Genomic DNA, 27,338 nt, shown 5'->3' with positions numbered 1-27,338 from the left:
TTTTTCACACAGGGCCATGATGGTTTGGATTTTTTTTCACCTTTAATAATAAACACCTTCATTTACAAATTGCATTTTGTGTTTACTTGTGTTGTCCTTGACTATTGTTTAAATTGGTTTGATGTTCCGAAACACTTAAGTGTGACAAACATGCAAAGGAACAGGAAATGAGGAAGGGGGCAAACACTTTTTCACACCACTATATATATATATATATATATATATATATATATATATATATATATATATATATATATATATATACATACACATATATATACATATATATATATATATACACACACACACACACACACACGCTTGTTTTCAAAACTTTTTTTTTCAGTTGCTGCCTGGTTTCTGGCCTAGGTCAAAATTGTTTCATACATTCTATGAGTCTTCATGACAATTTTTTGGGGGGAGGAGGGGCTCTCTCTCTAAGCACACCCCTCCTGTTTACATGCCTAAGCTAAGGACAGATTGATTTGAGGAAACAGTACATTATTAATCTACCCTTACTAAAAATGGCTGCCACTAGAAAAACTAGGAGGGTGTTTTTCAAAGTGATTTCTCAACAAAATAAAACATGAAGACCTGGATGGATGAGTTTGTGTTGAATAATAAAAGAATGAATTTAACAGTATTTTAGGTTTGTGGTGCTCCTAAATGGTTTAATTCCACTGTAACCTGACAATCCTACTCAAACATTTCTAACATAGCACTTCCCAGATAGCAGTGCTAAACTTTGTTATCAAAAAATCTGCCCATTATAAGAAAAGAAGAAAAACAAAACCAATTAACACCCAAGATGAGACTTGCCATAAAATACCTAATTATAAGAATTTATCTCAACTATTTTCCTAGGAGATACTTTTTTTTAGCCAGATATCCTTCAAACAGGATACAAGATGCAATCATGGAAGGCCAATGTGTCTATGCAAGTCTAGGTTTTCCACCCATTATGTAGGTTATCTGGAGCTGCCTTAAGATGCTTATCTCGCTCAGTTTTAGCCATTACTCTGGAAATTGAATGGCCCACTGCCAAGAATTTCCAGGTGTCCCGATTTCCAGGTACCTGGGTAACTTTACCCAACATCTTTTAAAGACAGAATACTTTTATCAATAGCTATTTAAAATGGAAGTCCATTCAAATCTTAACTATGTTTAAACATGCTCTCACCCCCTTTCTAAGCCTATTCTAACTACGCTGTAAAGGAAAGATGTCTATACCTATGCTGAGGGAGCTCCAGTCCGGTAACATAATTGGCATCCAGTGCTGGCTTCAGAATAGAGGAGGGACAGCCAATGACAGATGACCTGTAGCAAACCTACGAGTGACATCACTGCATAGGGTCTGCATCTGTTGTTGGCAATCTCTCATCTTCAATGACGCCGGGCCCTGAAGAGATCATGTGACTTGACCTGAGCACCCTAAGAATAAGTATTGAGATCTTTCTTTTACAAGGCTGTTGGAAAAATCTTAGTGTGACCTGTAAATGGTTAGCGTTGCGCTCGGGCTCGGTAGAAGGGGGGTATGCAAACCAGTGCGTCTGTGACTGCGGCTCAGAGTGCTGGCAGGGGATGGAGCCCAACCTGGCTCCTGCAATAGCTCGAGAGAAGAAGGGTGACCCCTGAATCCCGCACATCCATAGTGTCCTATTCTGACTAGGCCTAGCGTGGCTCACTCATTTCTGTAGGACACAATGGAGGTGCAGCATTCAGGGGTCACCTTTCTTCCCTAGAATAAGCTTAGAATGGGGGTAGGAGCAGGTTTAAGCGTGGTTAGGATTTGGCTGGACTTCTTTAATTCTAAATTTTCAGTATCTTTTGCCGTGTGAGATTTGACAAATAAAAGCTACAACTGACAAATGTGAATGTTTCTAGGTCCAACTTCAGCCAAAAACGTGTCACTAGAATGGGAAAGAGTCAACGCTGGGTATACACTAGTAAAATTTTGCTCAACAGTTTTCATTGCAAGAATATTATAAGATTACTGTAAGAATAGAAACAAAGAAACCCAGAAGAGTGATGGCAGAAAAATAGGATCATGTGGTCTATAGAGTTTGCCCCATTAAAAAAAAAAAAAAAAAAAAATGTATTTGGACAATTTTTTTCCTAACTATTTTGTCTGAGCATAGATCTTTATTTGTCCCAAGCATGTTTGATTTCACTTAATGTTTACAGACTACTTTTGCTGTAAGTCTATTTCAAGCATCAACTATCCATTTGGTAAAATACTTTCCAAGATTAGTTTTGCACTTTCCTCCTGCTAGTTTGAAGTCTTGTCCCCATGTTGTTGATCTTGGCTTCATATTGTAAATACTGAACCTTATTCACCTTTTTGATGTATTTAAAAGTTTAATTCGTGTCTCCCTATTCCCTTCTTTACTGCAGACTGTACAAATTAAGTTTCTAATGTCTCCCAATATCTTTTATCCTTTAGACCAGCCCTTCTCAACCTTATTACCTTAGAGGAACCCCCATTCTAAATTTTCAGGACCCAGGGAACCCCTACTAAAACCAATTCATGGTGGCCATTGGAAAAAATGTAACTTACATTGGTGGTAAATGGAAAGAATGTAACCCTTACAGTGGTGGTCAGAATGCCACCATTACAGATAACCAAAAAGATCATTGAGGGTCATGCTGCTGGCTTTGCCAAGTGGCATTGGATCCAGAAATATGCAGGCACCATCGGATAGGAGGTCAATAAGTTACAGCTCAAGGAACCTCTAGCTACCTCTGTAGGAACCCTGGTTGAGAAAGAAAGCTTTAGACCTTTCACCATTTTTGATATTCAACTCTGGAATAATTCTCTCTGATCAATATATTTTTGTAAGCGAGGCCTCCACAACTAGAAAGTATTCTAAATGAAGTGCAACTAAAGATCCATAGCAGGAAATCAAGACTTCCTTCATCTTGCTAGAATTCTACTCTATTCTATGTTCATTTATTTTTCTAATCATTAGTGGGGTCAAATCTATTAATACCAAACTCTTAAAAGAACACTAAAGCTTGAAATACTTTTGAGGGACTTTTGAATGTATCGAGAATTTTTCAAAATTCTTGTAGTATATGCCCAGCTTTAGGAATATTTTCCCTCACCTCCAGTCCTAAAGACTCTAGGGAATAAGCAAGAACGGGTGTCACCGGAAAAATGAAAATCAGACATTCTAGCCTTTTCCAACTATAAATTACTGTATTTTGTTGCTCTGTCCCGAACAAAAATATATCCCATCACTTCCAGTCCTGATAACATCTTATCAGGACAGTAAATTAGGGTAAATCTGCCCAGAAGAACACAGGCCACACACAAAAAAAAAAAGTTTTGAATGGTGTTGAGTTTTAACAGTAGACCACCACAGCCATTCTCTCCCCAGCACAAAAAAAAAACAAAAAAAAAAAAAACATGTTTCAGTCCTGAGGCCTATTGGAAATGATTTACTGGGCCATAACCTAGTAATTATTGTTATTATTATTTTTTTTTTTTAAGAACCAGTCATGCAGTGTTAGTTTACTCTCTTTTTCATTCATTAAAATTCCAAAATTCAACAACCACCATCAAGTCCACATTGGTTTGATTTACACACAAACACTAATCATCAATAACCTGGACAGCTGAAAAACTTAATATACAAACAATTCTTTAATTTCAATAAAGTTGCATGCAAAAAGGCACAGACACCACAGAAACAAATTGCATTATCCTTACCATCGCTTGCTTTGACATAAAGTCTCTTATTAAGTTCTTCAGCTTTATTCTTCATAGTGAACAAAACACAAAAAAAACAAAAACAAAAGAAAAATATATACATGTTATTAAAACTGAATTCAGACATGAAATAATAGGATTTTTTACTCACCATAAAATCAGTTTCTCTGAGTTCATTGACAGACACAGCATTCTTTATTCAGAACGGTAGGGTTATATCATCTCCACAGGAGTAGGACTAGGCAGAACAAAAAACAAAACAAAAAAACAACCCCTGGCTACACCCATGGGCTACCCTCCTTCAGTATATAACCCCCTCCCTGCTCTAGGTATTCAGTTTAGTAGCAAGCAGTAATAGAAGTATCAAAAAACTCCATAGAGGGGAGGGTGTTGTGTCTGCCAATGAACTCAGAGAAACGGATTTTACTGCAAGTAAAAAAATCAAATTTTCTCATTCGTTGACAGACACAGCCTTCTTTATTCAGGTAGGGAGGGATGTCCCAAAGCAATGCTGAACATGAGGGGTGGGACAGCGAAAAATCCCAAGGCTAGCACAAAATCCAACCAGGTAACAGGAGCTTCACACAGGACAAGCTGGAACCCAACCTGAACAATACACCTTCAAGAGGAATTAGACCCTCTTAACAGCAGCCTGACAAAAGCTTCTGGAGAACTGAAAACACCAAGTTCAGATCCCACGGCGGTAGAAAAAAAAACGCACCGGTAGAAACAGACATCTAACCCCTTGAAGAAAGGTACGCACCAGGGAGCATGAGACCAAGGGATGCTGAAGACGACCACCCAGGCTGACACCTGGCCCTCAATGATACTCGAGGCGCATTCCTGCTAAACCCCCGTAAATGGGGTCGGAACTGGAGCCACCGAGAAAGAAGATGAATGCCCGGTGATTCACACCAGGATATATGTGCTCTCCACACCCGGAGGTTAAAACCCCCTAAAAGATGGACTCCCTAGCCATCAACAGTGTCAGCCAGGCTGTTAAAACCAGTAACTCTAAGGCAAGATGGAAGAATGGCCCTGGGGCCATAGATCCTTCATGAGAGGCAGTCGCCGGCGACCAGGCGCACCCTGTCAGCGTACCCAGACTGACTGGACCCATCCAGGGATAATAGAATTACCGGAACCCCCGCAGCTGTGATCTTGCATAAAAGCCACAACAGAAGCTGGAGGGGAGGAAAGGCATAGGGAAATGTCCCTGGCCCCATGGGCCACCAGAGCAACCCGTGACCTTACCAGAAACCTTGGTACCGTCCAGTTGAACCCGGACACCAAGAGAACTACCTAATGAGTGTCCCAGCGGGTGAAAACCCAGAGAAACACAGTCCGGTGAAGGGCCCATCCGTGGTCCAACCCTCGCCAACTGAGGTATCCGCCTGTCAGCATTCCACTCCTGTAATGCACACACTGGAAAAGGGCCGAACGAAATGTTCTGCCCACCAGGGAACACTGGCAACAGCCAGGGACGCCACAGCCTGTTTGCCTTGTCCGACTAGAACCATACCGGGAACCCCTGAAGTCGATCCGTCCATGATCCAGACTTAGCGTGATCGCTCAAATTTCCAGGATATTACCTGGTAGTCTGGATTTCACCATTGTACGACGACCCTGAGCAGAGCTCAGTCCCAGGACATCCTACCCAGACCAACTGGCATTGGTGGTCACCCTGTTTAATACAAGAGGAGAAAGGATTTATCCAGCCAAATAACTGGAGAGTGAGCCACCAGACCAGGGAACCCTGATTTGCTAACTCAGCCGAATCTGATTGTCCCGAGACCTCGGGCATTTGTCTCATGCCAGGATCTCCCCGAACGGCGCTTGTAATGAATTGCGCAAATGGAATCTTTTCAAAAATGTAGAAACTCTCAGACCCAACACCCAAATGCAGGTCCACAGAGGGCCTATCTTTCAGACAGAAAAATAAAAAAAGCGCAGCATGCAACTTCTGGAGTTTGTCCAAAAGAAGAAAACATGCTGACCAGAGCTGAAGCTCGGGCTTAGATAATTCGATGTTCTGGAAGGGCCCAAGCAGACTTCAAATAGTATAGATGCCTTCTGAAATCAGTCAAGGTCTGTATAGAAACTACATTTCCCCTTGGAGTAGCCGAGGAGTGGCAGAAAAACCCGGGGCCCCTCACAGGGGGCAAATACCGGGGCCCCTCACAGGGGGCAAATCCCAGGGCCCCTCACCGAGTGCGGTAGGCTGCAAAGCCGCAGCCTAAATTTTCAGCTGTCGGCCACCAGTGCGGCAAGCTGCAAGGCCACGGCTTAAATTTTCAGCCACCAGCTGTGAGAGCAGCCCCCCCAGCTGGTAGACCGCAAAGCCATGGCCTAAAATTATGGCAACAACTCCCCTCCTAGGCCCAACCCTGGATGCCCCCCCCCAGTAACAACCCAAAGGGGGAAAAGGGGAACCATGTCCCAAGGCTCCTAGGCTGGGAGCCTGGACCTCACCCGGGATAGGGAGGGAGGAGGAAAGGATGAAGGAAGGGAAGAGGGGGGAGGAGAACCCTTGGAGGGGCCGACCACCTCAGGGAGTACCTGTGCCCCACACCACTCCGGGGAAGGAGAGGAGGGGACTCCTTACTTACTTCTCCAGCAAAAAAGCACGCGTAACGCTCCCAGACATATCCTCCTTGCCACCGAAGTGGGGGGGCCATTAAAAATGCTGTGACACATGCTGAGACCCAGTTATATGCGAAAAATGCTGTGACACATGCTGAGACCCAGTTATATGCGAACTTGCGAGATGTTTTCACTCACAGGGCCATCCCCTGTCCAGTGGGGCTATGTCGTGGCCGACCTAGCACATAGCTGTGGGCTGCGCATGCTCGCTGGCCAGACTGGTGTGACCGCTGGATCAAGCGTCTAGCCCGTCGCCCGACAGTTGATTGTAGATCTCACTGGAAAAAATCCAGGGAAATTAGAAAATAGGTCCTTGCTTCTGACTAGGCAGAAAAAAAACAGAATACCTAGAGCAGGGAGGGGGTTATATACTGATGGAGAGCAGCCCATGGGCGTAGGCAGGGATGCCTAGTCCTACTCCTCAGAGATGATATAACTCTACCGTTCTGAATAAAGAAGGCTGTGTCTGTCAATGAACGAATGAGAAAACGTATTTAACACATTAACAAGTAAATTTAATTAGAAAGAAAATGACTCCCTGGGTCAACAAAAAAAATAAAAAATGAATATGCCACTTTGATAGATCACAGAAGCTCAATTCCAAGGCTATTGGAATTCACTGACCTGGAAAAGTATAAAGGCCTAATGCAACTTTCCAGAAATTTTAACTACTTTCTAGCTAAAACTGAACTCCAGTAGAAAAAAAAGATTGAATTGATTTTTTTTGTTTTTTGTTTTGATTATTTGAATAAACTTTATGGAAGGTGTCCATTTAAGGCCCAGTTTAATAAATTGAATTCAGGTGGACTATACAACTTGTGGGTGGGAAATTTTCCTGGTTTCAGACAATTTTATTTGTATGTTCAAATGCTGGTCAAAAGTTAAACTGCTTGAAAGTTGCCACATGGATGGCCAGGATAAAGTGTATGTCAAGCCAGAAATGTTTTCCTAGTTTTAGATAGAGGGGGAGAGGATTCCAATTTCTGCCAGGATTTTACTGCTGTCATCACTTTATGCTGTGTACACGTGAGCGGAATGTCCAACAGAAAAAGTTCCCGATGGAAACTTTTCATTGTATATTCTGATTGTGTGTAAGCCTCATTGGACTTTTTTCAAAAATTCTGATGGACCTAGAAATAGAAAATGGAACCTATTCCTATTGGGAAAACCACTCGTCTGTATGCTGTTCCGACGAACAAAAGCGACACATGCTCTGAAGCAAGTACGAGACGGGGGCTATTGGTTACTGGCTAATGTACTTAATTTTTCTAGTCCCGTCTTACGTGTTGTACGTCGCCAGGTTCTTGACGATCAGACTTTGGTGTGATCGTGTGTATGCAAGACAGTTTCAGCGGAACTCCGTCGGAAAAAAGCTAACAAGGATTTTAGTGTTCCCCTATGCTATTAAAAGAAAGCATTTTTATTTTTGTCTGTGACCCTGTGGCAAATATTTCCTCAATTTCTATTTGCCAAACATTATCAGGCTGACAAGAAGCGAAGTTTGGCTGGACATTTCAAACTCATTGGCTATATACGTGATCCAAGAAAGTAACTAAAAATCATGGCTACAAGGATAAAGATAATTGGCGTCTTTAAAAAGCAACTTGGTTTCAAATTTTTACCACAATAACTTCCCTTTAAAATCTTTACACTTCTTCGCTAAACCTCAGCCTCCATAGTTACTCCTATAAATAATGGGACAATAAACAAGGATTATTTTACCTGAACGTCACATGAACATCCTAGCTCTTCATTCACAGTGGATGGAGAGACAACAACTGGCACTGGTTTGGAGACATCATCTGGCAAGACTGGCTTGTGAGTTGCCAATCTTAGGAGGTGATTTAAGCTTCCATGGGTTCCATTGTTGGGGGCAGGTTTCAATCCAAGAAGGTCTAAACATGCAGAACAGAAATGATGACCAGGCTTTACGTTAAGAGTGCATTAGGAAGGTTTATGAAAGAAGCAAAAATGTATGTATAGCCAAAACTTTAATTTTTTTTGTGTTGCTTAGAGTAGAGAGGTTAAATCTTAAATCAAATATTCATTTTTTTTGCTCTTGGTGTCCCATGGGGATTTTTTTTCTCTTTAATTGAAGGCAATTCCCTTCTTACACAGTTGTCACCAGAAAAAAAACTCCATTGTAAGATTTACCCTCTTGCTTTGGTGATAACTTCATAATTTTGGATTTTCTGTTACTTTCCATTTTAGCAACAGCAATAAAACATGGTAGTGGTTCCAATTATCCATACTATATCAAAAAACTTAAAAGTTTTGACTATACACTTTAATTATTAAATTAACTTTAAAATTATTAAATTACTTAATTCCAAGAAGAGGGCGAAGAATGTCAGGTTGTGCCTGAATTCTCTAAACACTAATCCATTCATAAATAAAGGGTCAGCCCACCTTCAACTGATATATGCATTTCCATGTTTGGTAGAGGGATAGGTAAAGGGTTAGTTCACCTTTGAAAAAAAAAAAGAAGCCCAAGTAGTCATTGGGACCCAAGAGGTAAAGAAAAATTATGTAGCTTTTAAAAATGTTGATTAATATAATTTTCATACCTGTGGGTCATTTGTGCCCCTCCCTTCCCCCAAAGCATGGCCCCAAAAACTCCTATAGAGAGAGCTGTGCTCTGTCCTGCCCTGTTGCGTCAGAGGAGGGGGCATTCATCTGGTTCTAAACCAGGGGTCTCCAAACTGTGGCCCGAGGCCCGGATGTGGCCCTTTGGGTGTCTTTATCCAGCCCTTCGGGAACTACCCCTTCAACTGACACCAATGGCGCGGAATTGTTTCTTCCACTGATGCCGAGGCATTTTCTGCTTCCACTGGCCAAACACCTCCCCCCCCAAAGCCTTAAGGACAGTAAACTGCCCCTTTGATCAAAACGTTTGGAGACCCCTGTTCTAAACCCTGCTTATGTGTGGTGTGCTCTTTTGCTCTCCATCTTGTAGCAGCAATGGGAATATTCAAAAAACTCTTAAGTGGACAAACACAGACTCAGGAATTATATTAGGGAGATCTTGATGCTGAAGCCCAACAGGGGCTGATCTAACATCAAAGTGAAGCCTTATTTAAGATATCTAAGTATCACTGTAAAATTACAAATATGTCCATACTATATTAAAACATGTAGGAAATGTACTTACCACACATGACATTGTATAGCTCTATATTTTCAAACGGAGGCACCTTTGACTTGAATTTGAATGTAGGTCCATATGCAACAAATACAGTCTTTAAAAAGATAGAAAAATATAATAAAAAGCATTTCCCACATCTGTTTGAGTTTAACATTAGGGTATTTTGTGAGTTCCAAATCATTTCTCTTTTTACCTGCATGCTGCTGAACTTGTTGTCATAGCCATGATCTCCTTGGAAAACACATCCTTTTGTTGGCTTTTTATAGACATCTACAGGTTTTCTGTGTGAAAAGTACAACATTTGTATTACAAAGGAATGCATGCTATACATTAAATGAACATGAGGCATGGCGGCAAATTATTCATTACCAATGATATTGCGACTCTGAAAGTAGTCACTGCAGGGACTGTATGGTTCAAATGCGAATAGTTTCAGCCACCCATAGGGCAAGTAAAGAGCTTTCAGGGGCCTAGGGTGATAGTAGTAAATCACTTGGGAACTGAGATTTTTGGCCACAACCATCCCCTCACCTTTTATCTTTTTGTTTTAACTTGCCTAGATCCTGTTGGTTAGGAGAACATTGTCTTTAAAGCCTCATGATGTCATCACCTAGCTAAGGATCTTCTTCAAGTGGGGCGGAAGGGAGGAGTCGTCCGAGGGACATTGAGGAGCTTGGTCATTAAGGGCATAGCTCGCTGGTATGACCGGTACCTTCAACAGTTACTAGGCCGCAATTGATGAATTAAAAAGTGAAAGGGGTCAGCACTGCTTGATAAATAAGTGCCACAACAATAAAGCTGGGCACTTTTTTTTTTTTTTGTACTAAGCTTAAAAGTGAATTTCAGGCACAACAAACCCCACAGAAAAAAACATATCTCTACAGGTTCAGGCCAACACACAAAAGGGAATATTCCTTCACTTTGGGGAGCTTTTTTTTTTATTTCTTGTTGTGTTTTGTAGAGAGAAAAGTGAAGAGGAATTTCCCAAAACAAGACAAGGACACCAAAAACCAACCCGGAAGGCATTGTAACCATTTCCTGCTCTATCGAAAGCGAAAAAAAAAAACAGTTTAGCTATACTGTACATACATTTTCAGGCCACTTCTTACATTAGCCAACATTTTAGATGTTTATCAACTGTTAGCTCAAAATATAATTCATAATGTCAACATTAAAGTGGTTGTAAACCCTTACAACCAACTTTGACCTACATGTAAGCCTAGATTAAGGCTTACCTGTAGGTCCAAGAAATATCTCCTAAACCTACACGGTTTAGGAGATATTTGATGAAAGACAGGCACCGCTGTCTACGGCGCGCAGGCGCACTGAGCGCGCCGCTGACAATGGCGATATGCCGCGAGTGGCGGCTCCCGTGCGCATGCTCGCCGAATGACAGCGGCGGAGTAGCAAGACCCACCGAGAAGATGGATGCTCCAGACTACAGGGGACAGCGGTGACTTCGCTGGCTCCTGTGTCAGCTAAGTGACACATAATGGACTACTATGCGATGGTAGTCCATTATGCTTTACCATTGCAGGGAATCAAAGAGGAAGTAAACTCATCAGGGTTTACTTCCTCTTTAAATGCGTTTTTTTCAGTGACAATAAATAAAAATAAAAAAATAAATAAAAAGGGGGGGGGGGGATAGATCTCCGATTTTAGATTTAATTGTAGAAACCATGATTCTCTGTACAGAAAATCTATTTTGAGAAGTGTCAAAATCTGCATAAATGTCTAACTGACGATTGCTTACTATAGGAAACAATGTTTTTTTTTTTTTTAACAATTAATAAAATATTTTGAAATGAAAAAAAATCGGCATAGAATAGTAAGCTTTTCCAGTTCCCACCCAGAATCTTTGGACGATGATGAGGATGATAGCATGAGAAGCAATAGACGAGCAACATGAACCAATGAAAACCCTGTTAGCAGCTAAACAGCCAAAAACATTTGTTTTTATATCTTACTTTGTAACCGATACAGGCATATTTGATCCCAATAAATTTGGTGTAATACATCGTACATCATTAATGGAATCCTATTTTATGTGTGGTCAAAACTATATACACACTTAAATAGAAAAACCTAAAGTTTACAAAATCCTAAACCCACAGTTGAGCAAGAGGAAGGCAAAAAATAATTTATAACATGGTACAATTTGCTTCAGCATGGGAAAATACATTCATTCCTGATACCCATAAAATAATCAGATATTCCCTGGACCAACAATCCCTAATGTCATTACCTATAAAGGTTAATATCTAGTTATATTTTGGAATGCATCCAGCTCTTTTTTAAAACAATTTACTGAGCTGGCCAGAACTAGTCCTTGAGGGAGTCCATTCCACATTTTCACAGCTCTTACAATGAAGAAGCCTTTCTGTATGTGCAATATGACGACTCTAATAGTTAAATAATTTTTTTTTTACATTTATAAAAACACTTAGAATCAATCAAATGGGAGCCTAAGCAATGAACTAAATGCAAAAAGTTCAAATGTCAAGCTACGAAAAATGTATTACTGATGGAACATAGGAAAATAGAGATGTATTGGCACATGGAGGGTTAATGCCCAGCAGGCATGCAATTAGGTATAATAAGCACTTGGGATAAAAACAAGCGGCCAAGTCCATATACAGTATCTCACAAGAGTACACCCCTCAGATTTTTATAAATATTTTATTATATCTTTTCATATGACAATACTGAAGAAATGACACACTGCTACAATGTAAACTTTTTCTTCCAATGGTTTAGACATTAATGGCTGTGTGTTGAGTTATTTTGAGGGGGCAGCAAATTTACACTGTTATACAAGCTGTGCACTCACTACTTTACATTGTAGCAAAGTGTCATTTCTTCAGCGTTGTCACATGAAAAGATAGAATAAAATATATACAAAAATCTGAGGGGTGTACTCACTTTTGTGAGATACTGTATATTGAGGTGGGTGACAATATACATAGGTTGCTGCTATCCTCAGAAATGGGCCTAGCTCTGTAAAGAAACAAAGGAAAGAAAAGGGGGGGGGGGCACCTAAGTACGGTATTGTAAAAAGCTGGGTTATTTCATAAATTTAAAAACACTCACAAGATTGTAAGTAAAAACATGCTCATCTTTAGTGGGTACAGTACAGGTTTCTCCTCTCTTTCCAGCAGGTACTGCCAGTATAGGTCCCGACAGCTGTAGAAGGTATAGGCTGAGCTGGGGAGCCTGGTAGAGACCAGGATGCCCATGCCAACCAGCGTGAAACCCATGGGTGGATGTGACATCACTGGACAAATAGGAAGACTGAGCAAGCGACGGGCTGTGGGGTTAGATCTTCTAGCTCCTTCTACAGGCCTCCTGGTCTCTTCCAGGCTCCTCAGCCCAGCCTACACCATCTATAGCTGTCATGATCTCTACTGTTGGTACCTGCAGGATGGAGAGGAGGACTGTACTGTACCCACTACAGGATTTATTTTAGGTACTTGTATAGTTACATAGTAAGGTTGAATAAAGACACCAGTCCATCCAGTTCAACCCGAGTGAGTGTCTATAATTATCCTTATCCCTGTACATTGCGCACTCACATCGGTCCCCACCCTCAAGGAGCCCACAATCCAAGGTCCCCATTCATATACTAGGACCAATTTGGGACAGAAGCCAATTAACCTACCTGAATGTCTTTGGAGTGTGGGAGGAAACCGGAGTACCCAGAGGAAACTCACGCAGGCACAGGGAGAACATGCAAACTCCAGGCAGGTAGTGTCATGGTTGGGATTCAAACCAGCGACCCGTTTTACTGCTAGGTGAGAGTGCTAACCACTACACCCAGGTGACTATTATAGATAGATAGATTATAGATAGATATATTATAGATAGTATAGCGTCGTCAATTTACACAGCACTTTACATATATTATATAGGATTTATAACTGGGGGGTGAGCTGATGGAGAAAATGAAAATACAGTTGTTAGGTGTGAGTAGGGTAGGTTTCTTTGAAGAGAAGTGTTTTCAGGGATCGTCTAAAAGCTAATCGAGTAGGAGATAAGCGGACAGATTGGGGTAGGGCATTCCATAGGATTGGAGAGGCTTTGGAAAAGTCCTAAAGGTGAGTATGGGAGGAGGTGATGAGGAATCTAGAAAACAGAAGGTCTTGAGAGGAATGAAGAGAACAAGTAGGTTGGTATTTAGAGACTAGGCTAGTGATGTAGCTGTGGGCTAGATCGTGGATGGCTTTGTACGTGGTTGTTAGAATTGTTTGGAATTTAATTCTCTAGCCGAGCGGAAGCCAGTGGAGGGATTGACAGAGAGGGGTAGCAGACAGAGCGATTGGTAAGGTGGATGAGTCTGGCAGCAGCATTCATGATGGATTGAAGAGGTGATAGACTATGTAGGAGTAAGCCAATGGGAAGGGAGTTGCAGTAGTCGAGGCGAGAGATGACCTGCGAGTGAAGAGCTTTGTTGTGTCATCGGTTAGAAAGGGTCGTATTTTGGAGATGTTGTGGAGGTTGAGGCGGCAAGATTTGGACAGTGATTGGACGTGGTGCTTAAAGGAGAGTTCAGAGTCCAGGACTACACCTAGAACCTTGGCATGTGGGGATGGGCTTATAGTTGTGCCATCGATTTTGACAGAGAGATCAGAGGAAGGAGCATATGGGGGAGGAAAATTTATAAGTTCGGTTTGGGATAGATTGAGTTTGAGGAAGTGATGCGACATCCAGACTGATATAGCTGATAGTAAATTAGTGATACGTCAAGAGACAGAGGGAGTGAGTTGAGGGATAGAGAAAAAGATTGTAGATGTAAATAATGATATGTACATATACGTTCACATCAGTCCCTACCCTCATGGAGCTTACAACCTAAAGGTCCCCAACACACCTTCATACATATAACTAGGGCTAATTTTGACAGGATCCAATGAACCTACCAGCATGACTTTAGAGTGTGTGGGAGGAAACCGAAGTCCCCAGAGGAAATCCATGTCCACGCAGGCACAGGGAGAACATGCAAACTCCAGGCAGATGGTGTCGTGGTCGGGATTCGAACCAGCAACCCTTTTTGCTGCTAGGTGAAAGTGCCAACCACTACACCACTGTGCTGCCCAGGTGAGCGTGTCTTTAGTTACTATCTTGTAAATGTTTTTAATCTTATGAAATAAACCAGCTTTTTACTGCACTTAGGTGGTGCTCTCTCCCCCTTCTTTCCTTATTGCCGATGGAACAGCCCATTGCGGTTACCACAAGCCTATACACCACACCACAGGTTCAACAAATGAATAAATGTAATTAATTGTATTCTTATAGATTTCCTAGGTTACTTACCTTGCTACATGCCATTTCCTGTCAACCAATAGATGAATATCTTCTATCCTTCTGTTATTGGCATAGTGCAGTCTCTTTGGAAGGTATTGCTTCAAGTAAGGCTTAAAGTGCTGGTCTGGTTTTTTACACTGCCAAATGAGAATTGCACTCATGATAAACAATATAAACAATCATTGTTAAACTGACAACCGACATCTCCAACCAAATCTTTCCTATAGGTCATCTTTCCTATAAAACACCCATCAGTGATAAATGTGTAAATGGTTTGTCTCAATTCTCTTAATTGCCACTTCTCCTGGACAGCTTGGTCTATTAAAGGCAGTTGAAAAAAATAGCAAACGTTCTGGCTGGATCAACAAGTAATCTAAATATGTTACAGGGGGAAACAAACCTGTTGTGTTAATGCTACTGACAGACTGTATCATGCAAGTCATTTTTGATTTTGCTCATGGTTACAAGAAAAGGGCCCTGTGCAGTCAAGAAATATTGAGGACTGATTTCCTTAATGTTTATATTAAAATAAGGGAGAACCCCTTCATAGTTTGTTTTAAAATTCCCATCAGTTATATTTTTGCTGTCCTATTGGAGATTTCATTTCACTTCCTCTACTAGAAAAGCAACAGGGCATGAGAGGAATGTGTATACAAAGTAAGGTTCTCTATACACAGATCCGAATTCTTTGCTGGACTATCAAAATTTCAATCAGCAAGTGTGCCCCTCCCTACTCAACAGATCAATCAACTTCTGTCAAGGGACCTGTTGGAAAATTTTCCATCGATCAGCGGCTGCAGCCACTTGGGTGCCTCTGTCAGAATACAATGTCCTGCAGAGGGTATTCCTCCATCCACGCTGTTTGTGTGGATAGAGTAATCTGCCAATTGCCAAGAAACTAACACTGCATGGCCGACTTGGACAAATGTCACCAAAACTATACCTTGTTTTGGTGACTACGCTGAAATTCTGAATTCCCATTAGGGATGAGCTCAGGCGTGTTTGCATGGTCAACGTGCAGAGCCTGCCAAGAATTCGGCGCAGCGATGTGCTAATTACGGGCAGTGAGACATTGCCCGATCTCTGCGCCGCGCATTGGGGCAATGTCCCACTGCCTGTGATTAGCGCAGTGTTGCGCCGACTTCCTGGCGGGCTCTGCACATGGACCATGCGAACACGCCGGAGCTCATCCTTATTCTCCATCACTTTTGGCTATAACATGTCCCTGCATTATATATTTACATCTACAGTTGACTAAAGCTTTCTCCAGGCAAAAAAATTGTTTTCCCACGAAGTGGGGCTGCGCCCGCACTGCACAGGCTAACTGCTCCTATTGTCTAGAGGAGTGGAGAAAAGAGATTTATTTACCTAATCCTCCAATCCTCCCAGTAAAAGACCATACCAGCACCCCTGCACTTCAGCAGTCTTAAATAGTGGACTGTTCCTGACATCATCACACCCAGAGGCTCCATAAACCAGGAACAGTCCACCTGAACCATGGGGTAGTGCCATTTTCCGGTAGGATGAAGGATCAGGTGAGTATAAGCTTTCTCCTCACCCCTGGACAAAAGGAGCAGTTGACTATTGCAATGGGGGCACAGCAGAAAAACTTTTGCCTGGAGTTGGTCTTTAACATTTTTCATGCCCCTCTGTAGGCATTTACCATGAGATTTCATACTTTTCCCATACCCCAGTTGACTAAATGTAATGCTTACCGTAAGATTTGCAACAACTACTTTAGGATCATCTAGAATGAAGAAAAAGAAAAAAAGGAAAAAAGTAATGCACACTAAAAAAAAAAAAAATATATAACATGGGAAAACTTTTTTTTTTTTACTATTATAAAAGAAAAGCTGACTAAAGCACCAACATGTTTTTCTCTGTTATCTGTGTCATGTAACATTCTGTCCCTTCAATCTTTATTCTATTTGCGTACAAAAAAAAAGATACAGCTGAACTCCAGGAAGATATAAAGGACATAAATTAATGCAGCTCAGTAATCATTCAAACATCTTGAAATGTACTGTAAGTTCAAGTAAAGGATTAGTTCCCATTACTTAAAAAGTATTGGTTTTATTAATGTGTATCTAAAAGTTGAAAGTTTTTTGTTTTGGATAGAGTAGGGAATAGTTAAACCCCTTTGTCATAAAAGAAAGGGAAAATCTCCTTTTAACCAGCTGTCACCTGAATAGGTTTTCCCCTCTATTTCTTTTCGGATGGCTCAAAATTCTGGATGTTCAATGCTTTCAATCCCAGTGACAATGGTCAGCAGACTGGTTGCGATCTTTCCCAAGCCTGGGACAGCTTTGTGACGTCAGCTGGAAACAGGTCACAGGAGTACAGAAAGAACTGCACTCCTGTGATCCACAGGACAGGAGTACAGAAAGAACTGCACTCCTGTGATCCACAGGACAGGAGTACAGAAAGAACTGCACTCCTGTGATACACAGGAGAAGTACAGCCGAATGAGCTTTGACTGTACTTCTACTTTAAGATACACTTAAAAGCCTAACCTAAGGCTTTGAGTTTCTTTGAAAAGTTTGTTTGGCATGAACTATTTCCAATACTAAGAAATGCAGCCGCTGTCAGCACTGTATAAACTGTATGCAGCATGAGCTATATATATATATATATATATATATATATATATATATATATATATATATATATATATATATATATAAAATATACAGCATTGTGTTCCGGCAGCGGTACAGAGACTTCCCTTCCTGGAACAAAATCGAGTCAGGCTGTGTGCTGCTCAGTCATTCACAGAAAGCTTTGTATTTTTATGAATTAATACAAGGCTTCTGTTGATTGGAGGTGAAGAGGCCGGCGGATGACCTCGCCATCTCCACTTCAGCCATTCAGAGGAAGTCTTGTATTCTACGATAAAAATACAAGGCTTCCTGAAAATGGCTGAGCAGCACTCAGCCCGATTTGATTTTGTTCCGGGAATGAGATAGGAGGTCCCCATCCCACTGCCAGAACACAGCACTGTATACTGAATGTAGCTGATGCATTGAGAGCTGCAACGTTTCTTAGTAATGGAAATTGTTGGCCCAAAAGAAGCATTTAAATTAACACGAAACCTAGAGTTAGGCTTTAAAGGGAATCTATATCATTTTATTTTATTAAGATATGAAATTAAAGTCTTCATTTTGTGTTAATCGCATGAAAAGAGAACCTTGTTTTTATGTATAGCATGTAAGGGGGAAGCCCATAACATACGCCTGCTTTGCAGTGATATTTAATGGTTTCCTGCTTCATGTTAACAGCAAAGTCTCATAGTATGCACTTTAGCTTTGTTGGTAACAGGCACTTTTTAGGACAGATCAGTATCAGTTGAGTAATGATTTGATCCTCTGGATGGGATGGGGGTGTTTAGCTCACATTAGTGCCCAGAAATGTGTATCCACAGCCCTGAAACAAGGGATGTTTCCATGACATGCCTACAGCAACCAATTTTGATGCATATAACCATTGCTGAAAGTAATTTGTGGCACAAGCTCATGATATGGTTTCCTGTATAATTCAATTTTCAATGCATTTGTTGAAGCCCTTGCAATGCATTGAAAATGGAAGCTTTACTTACCCCTATTCTCAGTGTTTCTAGTACAGACATGACAGTACACATGCTTGTCTCTCTCATACAGATCACCTTTACTGCCATAAGAATGAGTATTGTGTGTCACCGATATTTTTTTCTTCTTTTTGTTTCCTAGTGGATTGGGGCAACATTGACCTGGAAGAGGAAGTGTCTGCTTATATGATCTGCCTCTCCGGGATGATAATCATTTCATGTTACTTCCAATGGAAGGTGTGTACTGTCATGAATCATAAAAGAAATGCTGACTTTCCAACTGAAGCATTGCCAATATGCAGTAGCATAAGAAAATAAGCAGCAGATGTGTATGCAACTGTCCCTCTGCGATTAGGAACGTCAGCAGGCCATACCTTCCCAAACTCAACTGTCCTCTACATTGCCATCTTTTTAAGCAGTTAAATTGCTCTCCAAGAGAAGAGGGCACACAGTGATAGGAAGAGGGGGTTATACGTTTTAGGTAAAGGAGGTAAAAGATGGACCTAAAAGCTGTAGATGGAGTTTTAAAATGTTGGGCATTGCAAGTCTGGAGCAATGGGTATGCAACAGGAGCTCAGCTCATATCCAACACAAGAGAAAAATAAAAAACTGCCAATATAGTACAGTATGGGACAGTGGACTGTCCTTGCTTAACAATATTGAAAACATTCCACGCTTTTAGCCGGTCAAGTTGTTAGTCACAAAAAGATTAGGCAACATTTTTTTAAAGGTAGGATTAGGTAACATTAAATGTAATAAATCGGAATGTAATGTACTACAAGTTGTGAAATAAAAGCCTGGTGTTTAAACAAAAAGTTCATTCTAAAAAGCTTTAAAGATATTTTTTACACTTGTCACTCATGGAACAAAATACAGGTAGTACTTTGTCCCATGTCTCGAAGTGCTTTCTAACCCTAGATATGAGATCCGACCTCCCCCCTCCTTTTTTCCTGCTGTGCAGATGCTCTGACAACAGCTATGAAGAGGACGGCCGATTGATAGCTGCCACTTGTCTCAGCTGTGAGCACTTCCCAAGACAAGCAACAGCAAGAGGAATGCAGAGGGGAGGTGGGATGCGTCAGCCTCTGCATTCCTCTTGCTGTTGATTGGGAAAGTGCACATGGCCAAGACAACCTGCAGCTGTGAAATCAGCCATCTCCTTCATAGCTGGTGGATTGGTAACAGCAGGAGGGGAGGGGGGCAGGTCGGACCTTATAACTATGGTTATAAAGCACCTTGAAACATGGACCAAAAGTACTTTGATCCACTAGGGGACAGAATTGTAAAATAATTAGAATGATAGATCTTCTTTAACTAATACAAGTGGCTAATGTTTGATAATAGACGTCTCATGTTCTTGTAATGATCCAGCCATTGAAAGCGAATGACACATAAATGACACATAATACTCTCAGAAGTAAACCTCGGGAAAGAATACAGTGCCTCCAAAAATATTATGTATAAAGGAAGTCAATGTAGCACACAAAACTGTCTTATCATGGCATTAGCCAATACAGATTATGAATCCAAGAAAAGAAAGCAGGTTCAATGTTTTGACAGTCCCCGATTGACCCAATTCAATCCACCTAAATCCATAATTTTAGATTGAAATCCTCAGGGACATTTATCCCTCCCAGGAAATCCAGCAGTAAGATCTCCTAGACTTCCCAGAACTTACTCTCCCATCAAAAACACATGATTGGCAGGTAGAGTTAGGATATCTGCAGCATAGATCCTGTTGACAAAGTCAATTAAATATACGAAAGCAGTGGAATTTTCTGCACTCAAACATTGACCCAAAACTGAAATATCCATAGAAGGGTAGGTAACTGCGAATTGAAAAAATAACCACCATATCTGAAGAAGCCACTTGAATGAGTGGCGGAATATTTTCAAGAATAGTCCAGTTTTGTTTTAATTTCCACTTTATCAGCCTGTATCAATGTTCGTTGGGCTTGTGTCAATGGCATAAACTTGACATCATCTTAAGATGCTTCTGACATCATTCAGAAATATTTGACCTCTAGTTGATATATCTCGGACTTGCATTTGACCTGCTTCACAAAGGTTTGTATCCCCTACACTTGTATTGGAATGCAAAATTCACATGAAGCTGGTAGCACATTTTAGAAAGTTATTCATGAGTACATTGGGTATGCCTACAGTTAAATTGTTGTTCTCTCTTATCTTGACCAAAATAGCAATATTGATTGCCCTGAGATCACTGAACTCACGTTTAGGCAGACTGTTCTTAGTACGCAAACGTCCTAGAGAACCAGGTAAGAAGATAAAATCATCCACATTGTTTAAATAGGAGTTCAAAAATTCAGTCCTCTCACATGTTGCTTCTTCCATGCCTGTGGAGAGAAAAAGAAATTAAAATGAGAGAAACTGTTACTATAGTACAACAGAAAATTAGATAGAAGTCTACTCGATAAGTCAACTAAATACATACCAGGTGCATCAAAGCAAAGTCGTACAGCATGTTTTTTTAAGAAAGCAGCCAAATCTTGAAAAAGAAAGCCTGTCCCTTGGCAGCAAGCCGCAGAGGAGGATCCTTGCTTTCTGTGCTAATACACAGAAATAGAACTCTCCAAGCAGCAAGGAACACGAATGGTTGCTTTCTAAAGAAAGCTATGATGAGACATTGCACAACTTTTGTTTTGATGCACTTGGAATATAGTTAACCAATTCATTCTAAAAGTTTAGCTGGGCTTAAAAGGAAATCTAAAAAACTACTACACATGGGAGGTATATTTTTGAGCAGCTTAACATAACTCCTATATACGCATGCCCTGCTTCCTGCAGGGACAGAGACAGGTAAATCAGTGTTTGAAATAGGGTAATAAAATTGTAGCACAGCAATGATCTCCTCCAGAATATCATTCTGGCATTTTTGTATGGGTAAATATTCCACGTTAAGACAAACCAAATCCCTTTCAATGCTCAAAGGCCAACCTGTAGCCTCCTGGATTCCATGTAACCAGCCGGGTACCAAGGCCCTGGAGTCCACCATCCAAATAACGGGTGAACACCGAAGACTTTCAGCTCCGGCCAAGGTTTTTTGCAATGGCAGCCCACTGCTCACTCCCACTTACAGCCATATCCTGTGCTTTCAAGGGAGTAAGTGATGTGCTGCATCTTTTTAAAAAAAAAGTTATTAAAAAAAAAAAAAAAAAAGATAGCCGTATTCATGTAGCAAAGGGGAGGAGGGGTGAATAGGAAGCAAGTCTTTTCTGAGGGTGAAGATCCACTTTTGGGCATTTTAGAGAAGACAAGTTGAGGTGGTTTAGAGTACACAGATTGTTCTGATATCATGTGTGTCCCGCTCGTATTGGGATTTAGTAATATATGGTTCATACTATATTTAGCCTAGCTTCAAGATGTCCCTTCTCCGAATAATAAACTCTGCCAAAAATCTTCTCTTGTCACACTTACATGTTCAAATCATCCGAAAATTAAACAAAACAATTGTGTTTGGCCTGTACAGTTTGTTCTAGTTGAAGAGAACCGAAAAAGAAACCAATGGCTTCCAAAAACACAAAGTCCATAGTTCAATAAACTGTCTGACTTAATCCAGCTTGGACTCTTGGATTTATAAAAAAAAAGCAAAAAAACAAAACAAACACAAGCCTTTTAATTAAGCATCAAAATGTAATCAAAGCAAAGCTCTGACAGACGTGGAATTTCAAAGCTATTTATCGCCCCAGCTGGATAAACCTAGGCGCTGCTGGAAGCCAACATCCTTAACCTTGGAACATACAATTACTGAATTAAATGTCACGTGAGCCAAGAAAACTCAACAATACCAAGGCTGAGTTTGGCAAGTAAAGACCTGTGCTGAACACTTCAAACCATCTGATGGATTAATCCCCTAAAATCTACTTAACAGAACATATTGTACCCAAAAAATCATATAATAAGTGTAAAAATTTTAAATCTGAATTTCAGGCAAATGAATGTCAGCTTAGTCCCTGTAAAGGGCCAGATCTAGCCCATCTGATCTGGGGGTGCAGTAAAAAGTCAAGCGGCAGACAGTGCATCAGTGTCACGACCAGGGAAACCATATTAAAAAGAACCTGTGCCCCCTTACACCCAGTATCATAGTGAGCACAACATACAGGGATATGGGAAATGATCAGGGCTTTTTTTTAAGCTGGAACTTGGTGGAAGATGGGTGAAAGTGGGATGCAGAGGTAAGCGGCTGTGGAAGAAGGCTGAACTCTGCACTCTCTTGGTAATGACCCCCAAACTCTGCACTCTGTATGTAATGCACTCCTGATGTTTAATGCCCCTTAAGACCCTCCCACTGTTAGTGAAAGTTAACCACACTACTAACCCACTATGTGATGAGGTTTGGAGGGTAAGGGTGTGTGTGAGTGTGAGTGAGTGAGAGAGAGAGAGAGAGGGGGAGGGGTGGAGATTACGTTTTTGCACCTATTTTCTGAGAAAAAAAAAGTCCTGGAAACAATGATGATGACATTGACACACATGCACCTTCACAGGTTGAACTGGATGGACTATTGTCTTTATTCAACCTTACCTACTATTAAACTAAAACGGACGGCATCTGTTGGACCGGCTGACATACACATGGGCCAAATGTCAGTTTTTATGAAACAGGCCAACGTCGCCCGCCATTCGGTCCTTGTGTACAGGGCTTCAGACTGAAAGAGGAAGGGGTATTCAGTTGATCCAATCAAGTGTCCTGCATTTACATGTGCTAAATAGGAAAAAGACTGGCTGGAGGACAAAGCAAAGCCATAGCTTCATTAGTCCATTTGCTGCTCCTACCCTGTCCAGTTATAGGCTGGGCGTGGCGATGTGACCCAGCTGTGTTCCTTAGCTGCAACATAGAAAAGTCAGGTCATCGGGCTAGCTGTGCTGGTTGGCATGGCTTTCTTAATCCCAGAGAAGGAATACAAATTGTTCAGCAGCTAAGACATCCATTTAGCTATTTACCTGCAGCTCAGCTTTACTTTGGTATTTTTAATCTGGCAATATTATATTAGGGTAGAGATAGACCAACCAGACAAAATAAAAAAAATTGCTGTAATGCTTTTACTGTAGAGCTATTATACAATTAAAAATCAAATATTTACCGTGATCTCCCACAAATATAATATTGACGCATCGGTGGAGTTTCATTTGCTTTAGACCATCCATTAACATGCCAACAATGACATCAATTTCCTTGAGTTGATTAGTCAACTGAAAAAGGAGAAGACATGAGAGAGACTTTAAGTAAATTGATATCTGAAGACTTGCGCTTAAATGCAATTTAAATGCAGGAAAAACAGCACCAATCTACATAAACCAGTATTAGGACAGAATACATAAATACCTATGTAAGTGGAAAAAAAGTGCAATAGTTTTCTTTTTAATTGAACATTTTTGTGAAGCTAAAGATATCTAAAAGGAAGTTATGTTTGCGTTACCAGCCTTTATCAATCAAATTCAAGCAGAGTTCAACAGTCAGTAATCAAGTTAACCTGATCGTTGGCTGTACGCAACCAGAAAGAGTCCTAATAAATTATGAAGCCCAGTGGCATAATGTGGAGTTAACATGTTCACAATACAGACAGAACATAGGTAGCAGGAGCCCATAACAGAAGGCTCCGCAATGTGACACCATATAACATTAACCACTTGACCACTGGGCACTTAAACACCCTTAATAACCAGACCAATTTTCAGCTTTCGGTGCTCTCACATTTTGAATGACAATTACTCAGTCATGCAACACTGGACCTATATGAAATTTTTGTCCTTTTTTCCCCACACAAATGGAGCTTTCTTTTGGTGGTATTTAATCACCGCTGGGTTTTTTATTTTTTGTGCTATAAAAGAAAAAAATACAGAAAATTCTGTAAAAAAATGAATTTTTCTTTGTTTCTGTTATAAAATTTAGCAGATTAGTAATTTTTATTTAATACATTTTGGCCAAAATTTATACTACTACATATCTTTGGTAAAAATAAGTACAAATTGGTGGATATTATTTGGTCTTTGTGAAATTTTAGAGTCCACAAGCTATGGTGCCAAAATCTGAAAATTGATCACACCTGAAGTACTGACGGCCTATTTCAATTCTTGAGACCCTAACATGCCAGAAAAGTACAAATACCCCCCAAATGACCCATTTTTGGAAAGAAGACATTCCCAGGTATTTAGTAAGAGGCATGATGAGTTTTTTGAAGTTGTAATTTTTTCCCACAATTCTTTGCAAAATCAAGATTTTTTTTACTTTTTTTTTTTTTCACAAAATTGTCATATTATCAGTTTATTTCTCACACAGCATATGCATACCACAAATTACATCCCAAAACACATTCTGCTATTACTCCCGAGTACGGCGATACCACATGTGTGAGACTTTTACACAGTGTGGCCACATACAGAGGCCCAACATGCAGGGAGCGCCATCAGGCGTTCTGGAGCACCCAGGACAATTCTGACATTTCTCTCCTACATGTAAAAATCATCATTTATTTGCTAGAAAATTACATCGAATCCCAAAACATTATATATGTTTTTTTAGCAAACACCCTGGAGAATACAATGGTGGTCGTTTTTATCTCGCACGGTATTTGCGCAGCAATTTTTTGAATGATTTTTTTGGGAAAAAAAACAGTTTTGTGCTTAAAAAAAAAAAAAACACAGTAAAGTTAGCCCAATTTTTGCATAATGTGAAAGATGAAGTTACACCGAGTAAATAGATACCCAACATGTCACTCTTCAAAATTGCACAGGCTCGTGGAATGGCGCCAAACGTCACGACTTAAAAATCCCCATAGGCGACGATTTAATTTTTATTTACTGGTTATATGTTTTGAGTTACAGAGGAGGTCTAGGGCTAGAATTATTGCTCTCGCTCTAATGTTCGCAGCGATACCTCACATGTGTGGTTTGAACACCGTTTTCATATGTGGGCGGGACTTACATATGCGTTCGCTTCTGCATGCAAGCACATGGGGACAGGGGCGCTTTAAAAAAAAATGTTTTTTTATTGTTCATTTCACTTTATTTATTTTAGTTTGACATTTTTTTCCCCCAAAAAAATTTTTTTGATCACTTTTATTCCTATTACAAGGAATGTAAGCATCCCTTGTAATAGGAATATGGCATGACAGGTCCTCTTTACAGTGAGATATGGGGTCAATAAGACCCCACATCTCACCTCTAAGCTGGGAAGCCTGAAAAAAAAAAAAAAGATTCTGGATTTGATCGTATTGGCGAGTCGGTAGAAGCACCGGAGGGCGGCGGGAGGGGGGGGGGGTGTCTATGGCTGGGTATCTCAGAGTATGGCGTTGCAGAGTATTGCGTTGCAGAGCATTGCAGGATATTGGCGGGTGTTGCAGAGCATTGCAGAGTGTTGCAGGGTATTGGTAGGTGTTGAAGAGCGTTGCAGAGTATTGCAGAGTAATGCAGAGTAATGCAGAGTAATGCAGAGTAATGCAGAGTGTTGCAGGGTAATGCAGAGTAATGCAGAGTAATGCAGGGTAATGCAGAGTGTTGCAGGGTAATGCAGAGTAATGCAGAGTAATGCAGGGTAATGGCAGGGTATTGCAGAGTATTGGCAGGGAATTGAGGGGTTAATTTTCGGTGAGCAGCGATGTGGGCACTGCAGATGCAGCCCACAACGCTGCTGACACCGATCTCTTCCCCCTCCGCTGTTCCAATCGGTACAGAGAGGGGGAGGGAGGAACCAGCGTCATAACATGACGCCGGTTTGTTTACAAGTGATCACTCCGTCATTTGACGGAGCGATCACATGGTAAACGGCCGCTATGAGCGGCCGTTTACCGTGATCCGTGATGCGCCGGGTCCACAGGGTCACGGATGCTCTCGAGTGCGCGCCCCAGGGGGTGCGCGGGAGCGCAATTCTGGGAGGACGTCATATGACGGCCTCCCAGAGTTAAGAAACCGCCCTGTAGCCGTCATTCGGCTATAGGGCGGTTGTTAAGTGGTTAAAGTAAACTGTGGAGGCTGCCAGTAATGTCCTGCTGAAAATGCTAGTTGCCTAGCTGTAATCATGACCCTCTGGATTCAATTAAATGAAGTCATGCAAAATGCCATTAATAGATCTGCACCAACCTCAGTGCTAAATGGTCCATATTTGTGTCCCGTCTGATCAGGCTGCTCGGAATAAAGTGCATAGACGTAAGGCCTGAAAGGGAAGACAGATAAAAGCAATTGAGCGATTTAGGTATTTTTAGAGATGAGGTACATTTCTAGGCAACAATTACATCAAACCATCTAAAGCCTGGTACACACGACGAGATGATGATAAATGTTTTATTTTTTTTTGCATGCTAGTCTCCATATTGAAAATGAAGAGGTTACTAAAGTTACGAAAATTCTTGTATGACAGAATAAAAAATTGGAAGCAATGTAATGTATTGTATTTTCGGACAAAAACTATACTGACTAAACGAAAATCATATGCTGGTATTGTACAAGAAAAATGTTCATGCTTGACTAACAGTTTATGGTATGATTGCTTCAAAAGCGGTATTTTTCATACAATTTTCTGGTCATGTGTATGGGCCTGAAGTCTATAGCGATGGTCATTAGAACCGGTTATTAACTTGAAGGACAATTTGTCATGTACATCAGTTTCTTTTAGTACTCATGGAGGTGAGTATACCCAAGGCGAGACATAATCCACTAGCATTGTTGGCTAGAACATATGACAGCGTTGAACTTCTTAGTGACACCAATGGGCCTAGTTATACCCTGGACAGGGGGAAAGGGCTAATAACAATTATTAGCTACTGGTAAGAGTGACCAATAGTGTGGCTGTCAATATCGGAGTACACGAATTGTCCTAGATCTATTAAAGTATAAGTAAGGGGAAAAAGTTTTTTCGTTTTGAATAGAGTGAATAGGGATTTGAACACCCCTTTAAATTTTTTATTCCTGTCTGTGCTCCTCTTAAGGAGATTTACCCT

General features: G+C 40.9%; 1 protein-coding gene across 15 annotated transcripts in view; it reads right to left on the bottom strand.

The window, feature by feature from the left end:
- ENPP2 (ectonucleotide pyrophosphatase/phosphodiesterase 2) overlaps positions 1-27,338 on the bottom strand; it is a 188,903-nt gene that overhangs the window by 49,375 nt on the left and 112,190 nt on the right. For 8 of the 15 annotated variants that reach the window (XM_077493256.1, XM_077493255.1, XM_077493261.1 and 5 more), the window contains 10 exons: positions 26,482-26,554; positions 23,487-23,595; positions 20,619-20,741; positions 18,397-18,546; positions 16,517-16,548; positions 14,811-14,938; positions 9,694-9,781; positions 9,507-9,594; positions 8,078-8,250; positions 3,713-3,761 (listed from right to left, as the gene is read on the bottom strand). In XM_077493256.1, the coding sequence (XP_077349382.1) occupies positions 3,713-3,761; positions 8,078-8,250; positions 9,507-9,594; positions 9,694-9,781; positions 14,811-14,938; positions 16,517-16,548; positions 18,397-18,546; positions 20,619-20,741; positions 23,487-23,595; positions 26,482-26,554 (1,013 nt within the window). The remainder of the gene's footprint in view (positions 1-3,712; positions 3,762-8,077; positions 8,251-9,506; positions 9,595-9,693; positions 9,782-14,810; positions 14,939-16,516; positions 16,549-18,396; positions 18,547-20,618; positions 20,742-23,486; positions 23,596-26,481; positions 26,555-27,338) is intronic. The other 7 variants (XM_077493260.1, XM_077493262.1, XM_077493269.1 and 4 more) reach the window with 1 other exon arrangement.

The sequence above is a fragment of the Lithobates pipiens genome, unplaced genomic scaffold (assembly GCF_037356315.1).
Source record: "Lithobates pipiens isolate NorthernLeopardFrog02 unplaced genomic scaffold, aLitPip1_a1.2 Scaffold_19, whole genome shotgun sequence".
NCBI lineage: Eukaryota > Metazoa > Chordata > Amphibia > Anura > Ranidae > Lithobates > Lithobates pipiens.
Note: the sequence above shows the minus strand (reverse complement) of the source record. Positions and strands in the feature narration are given on the sequence as shown.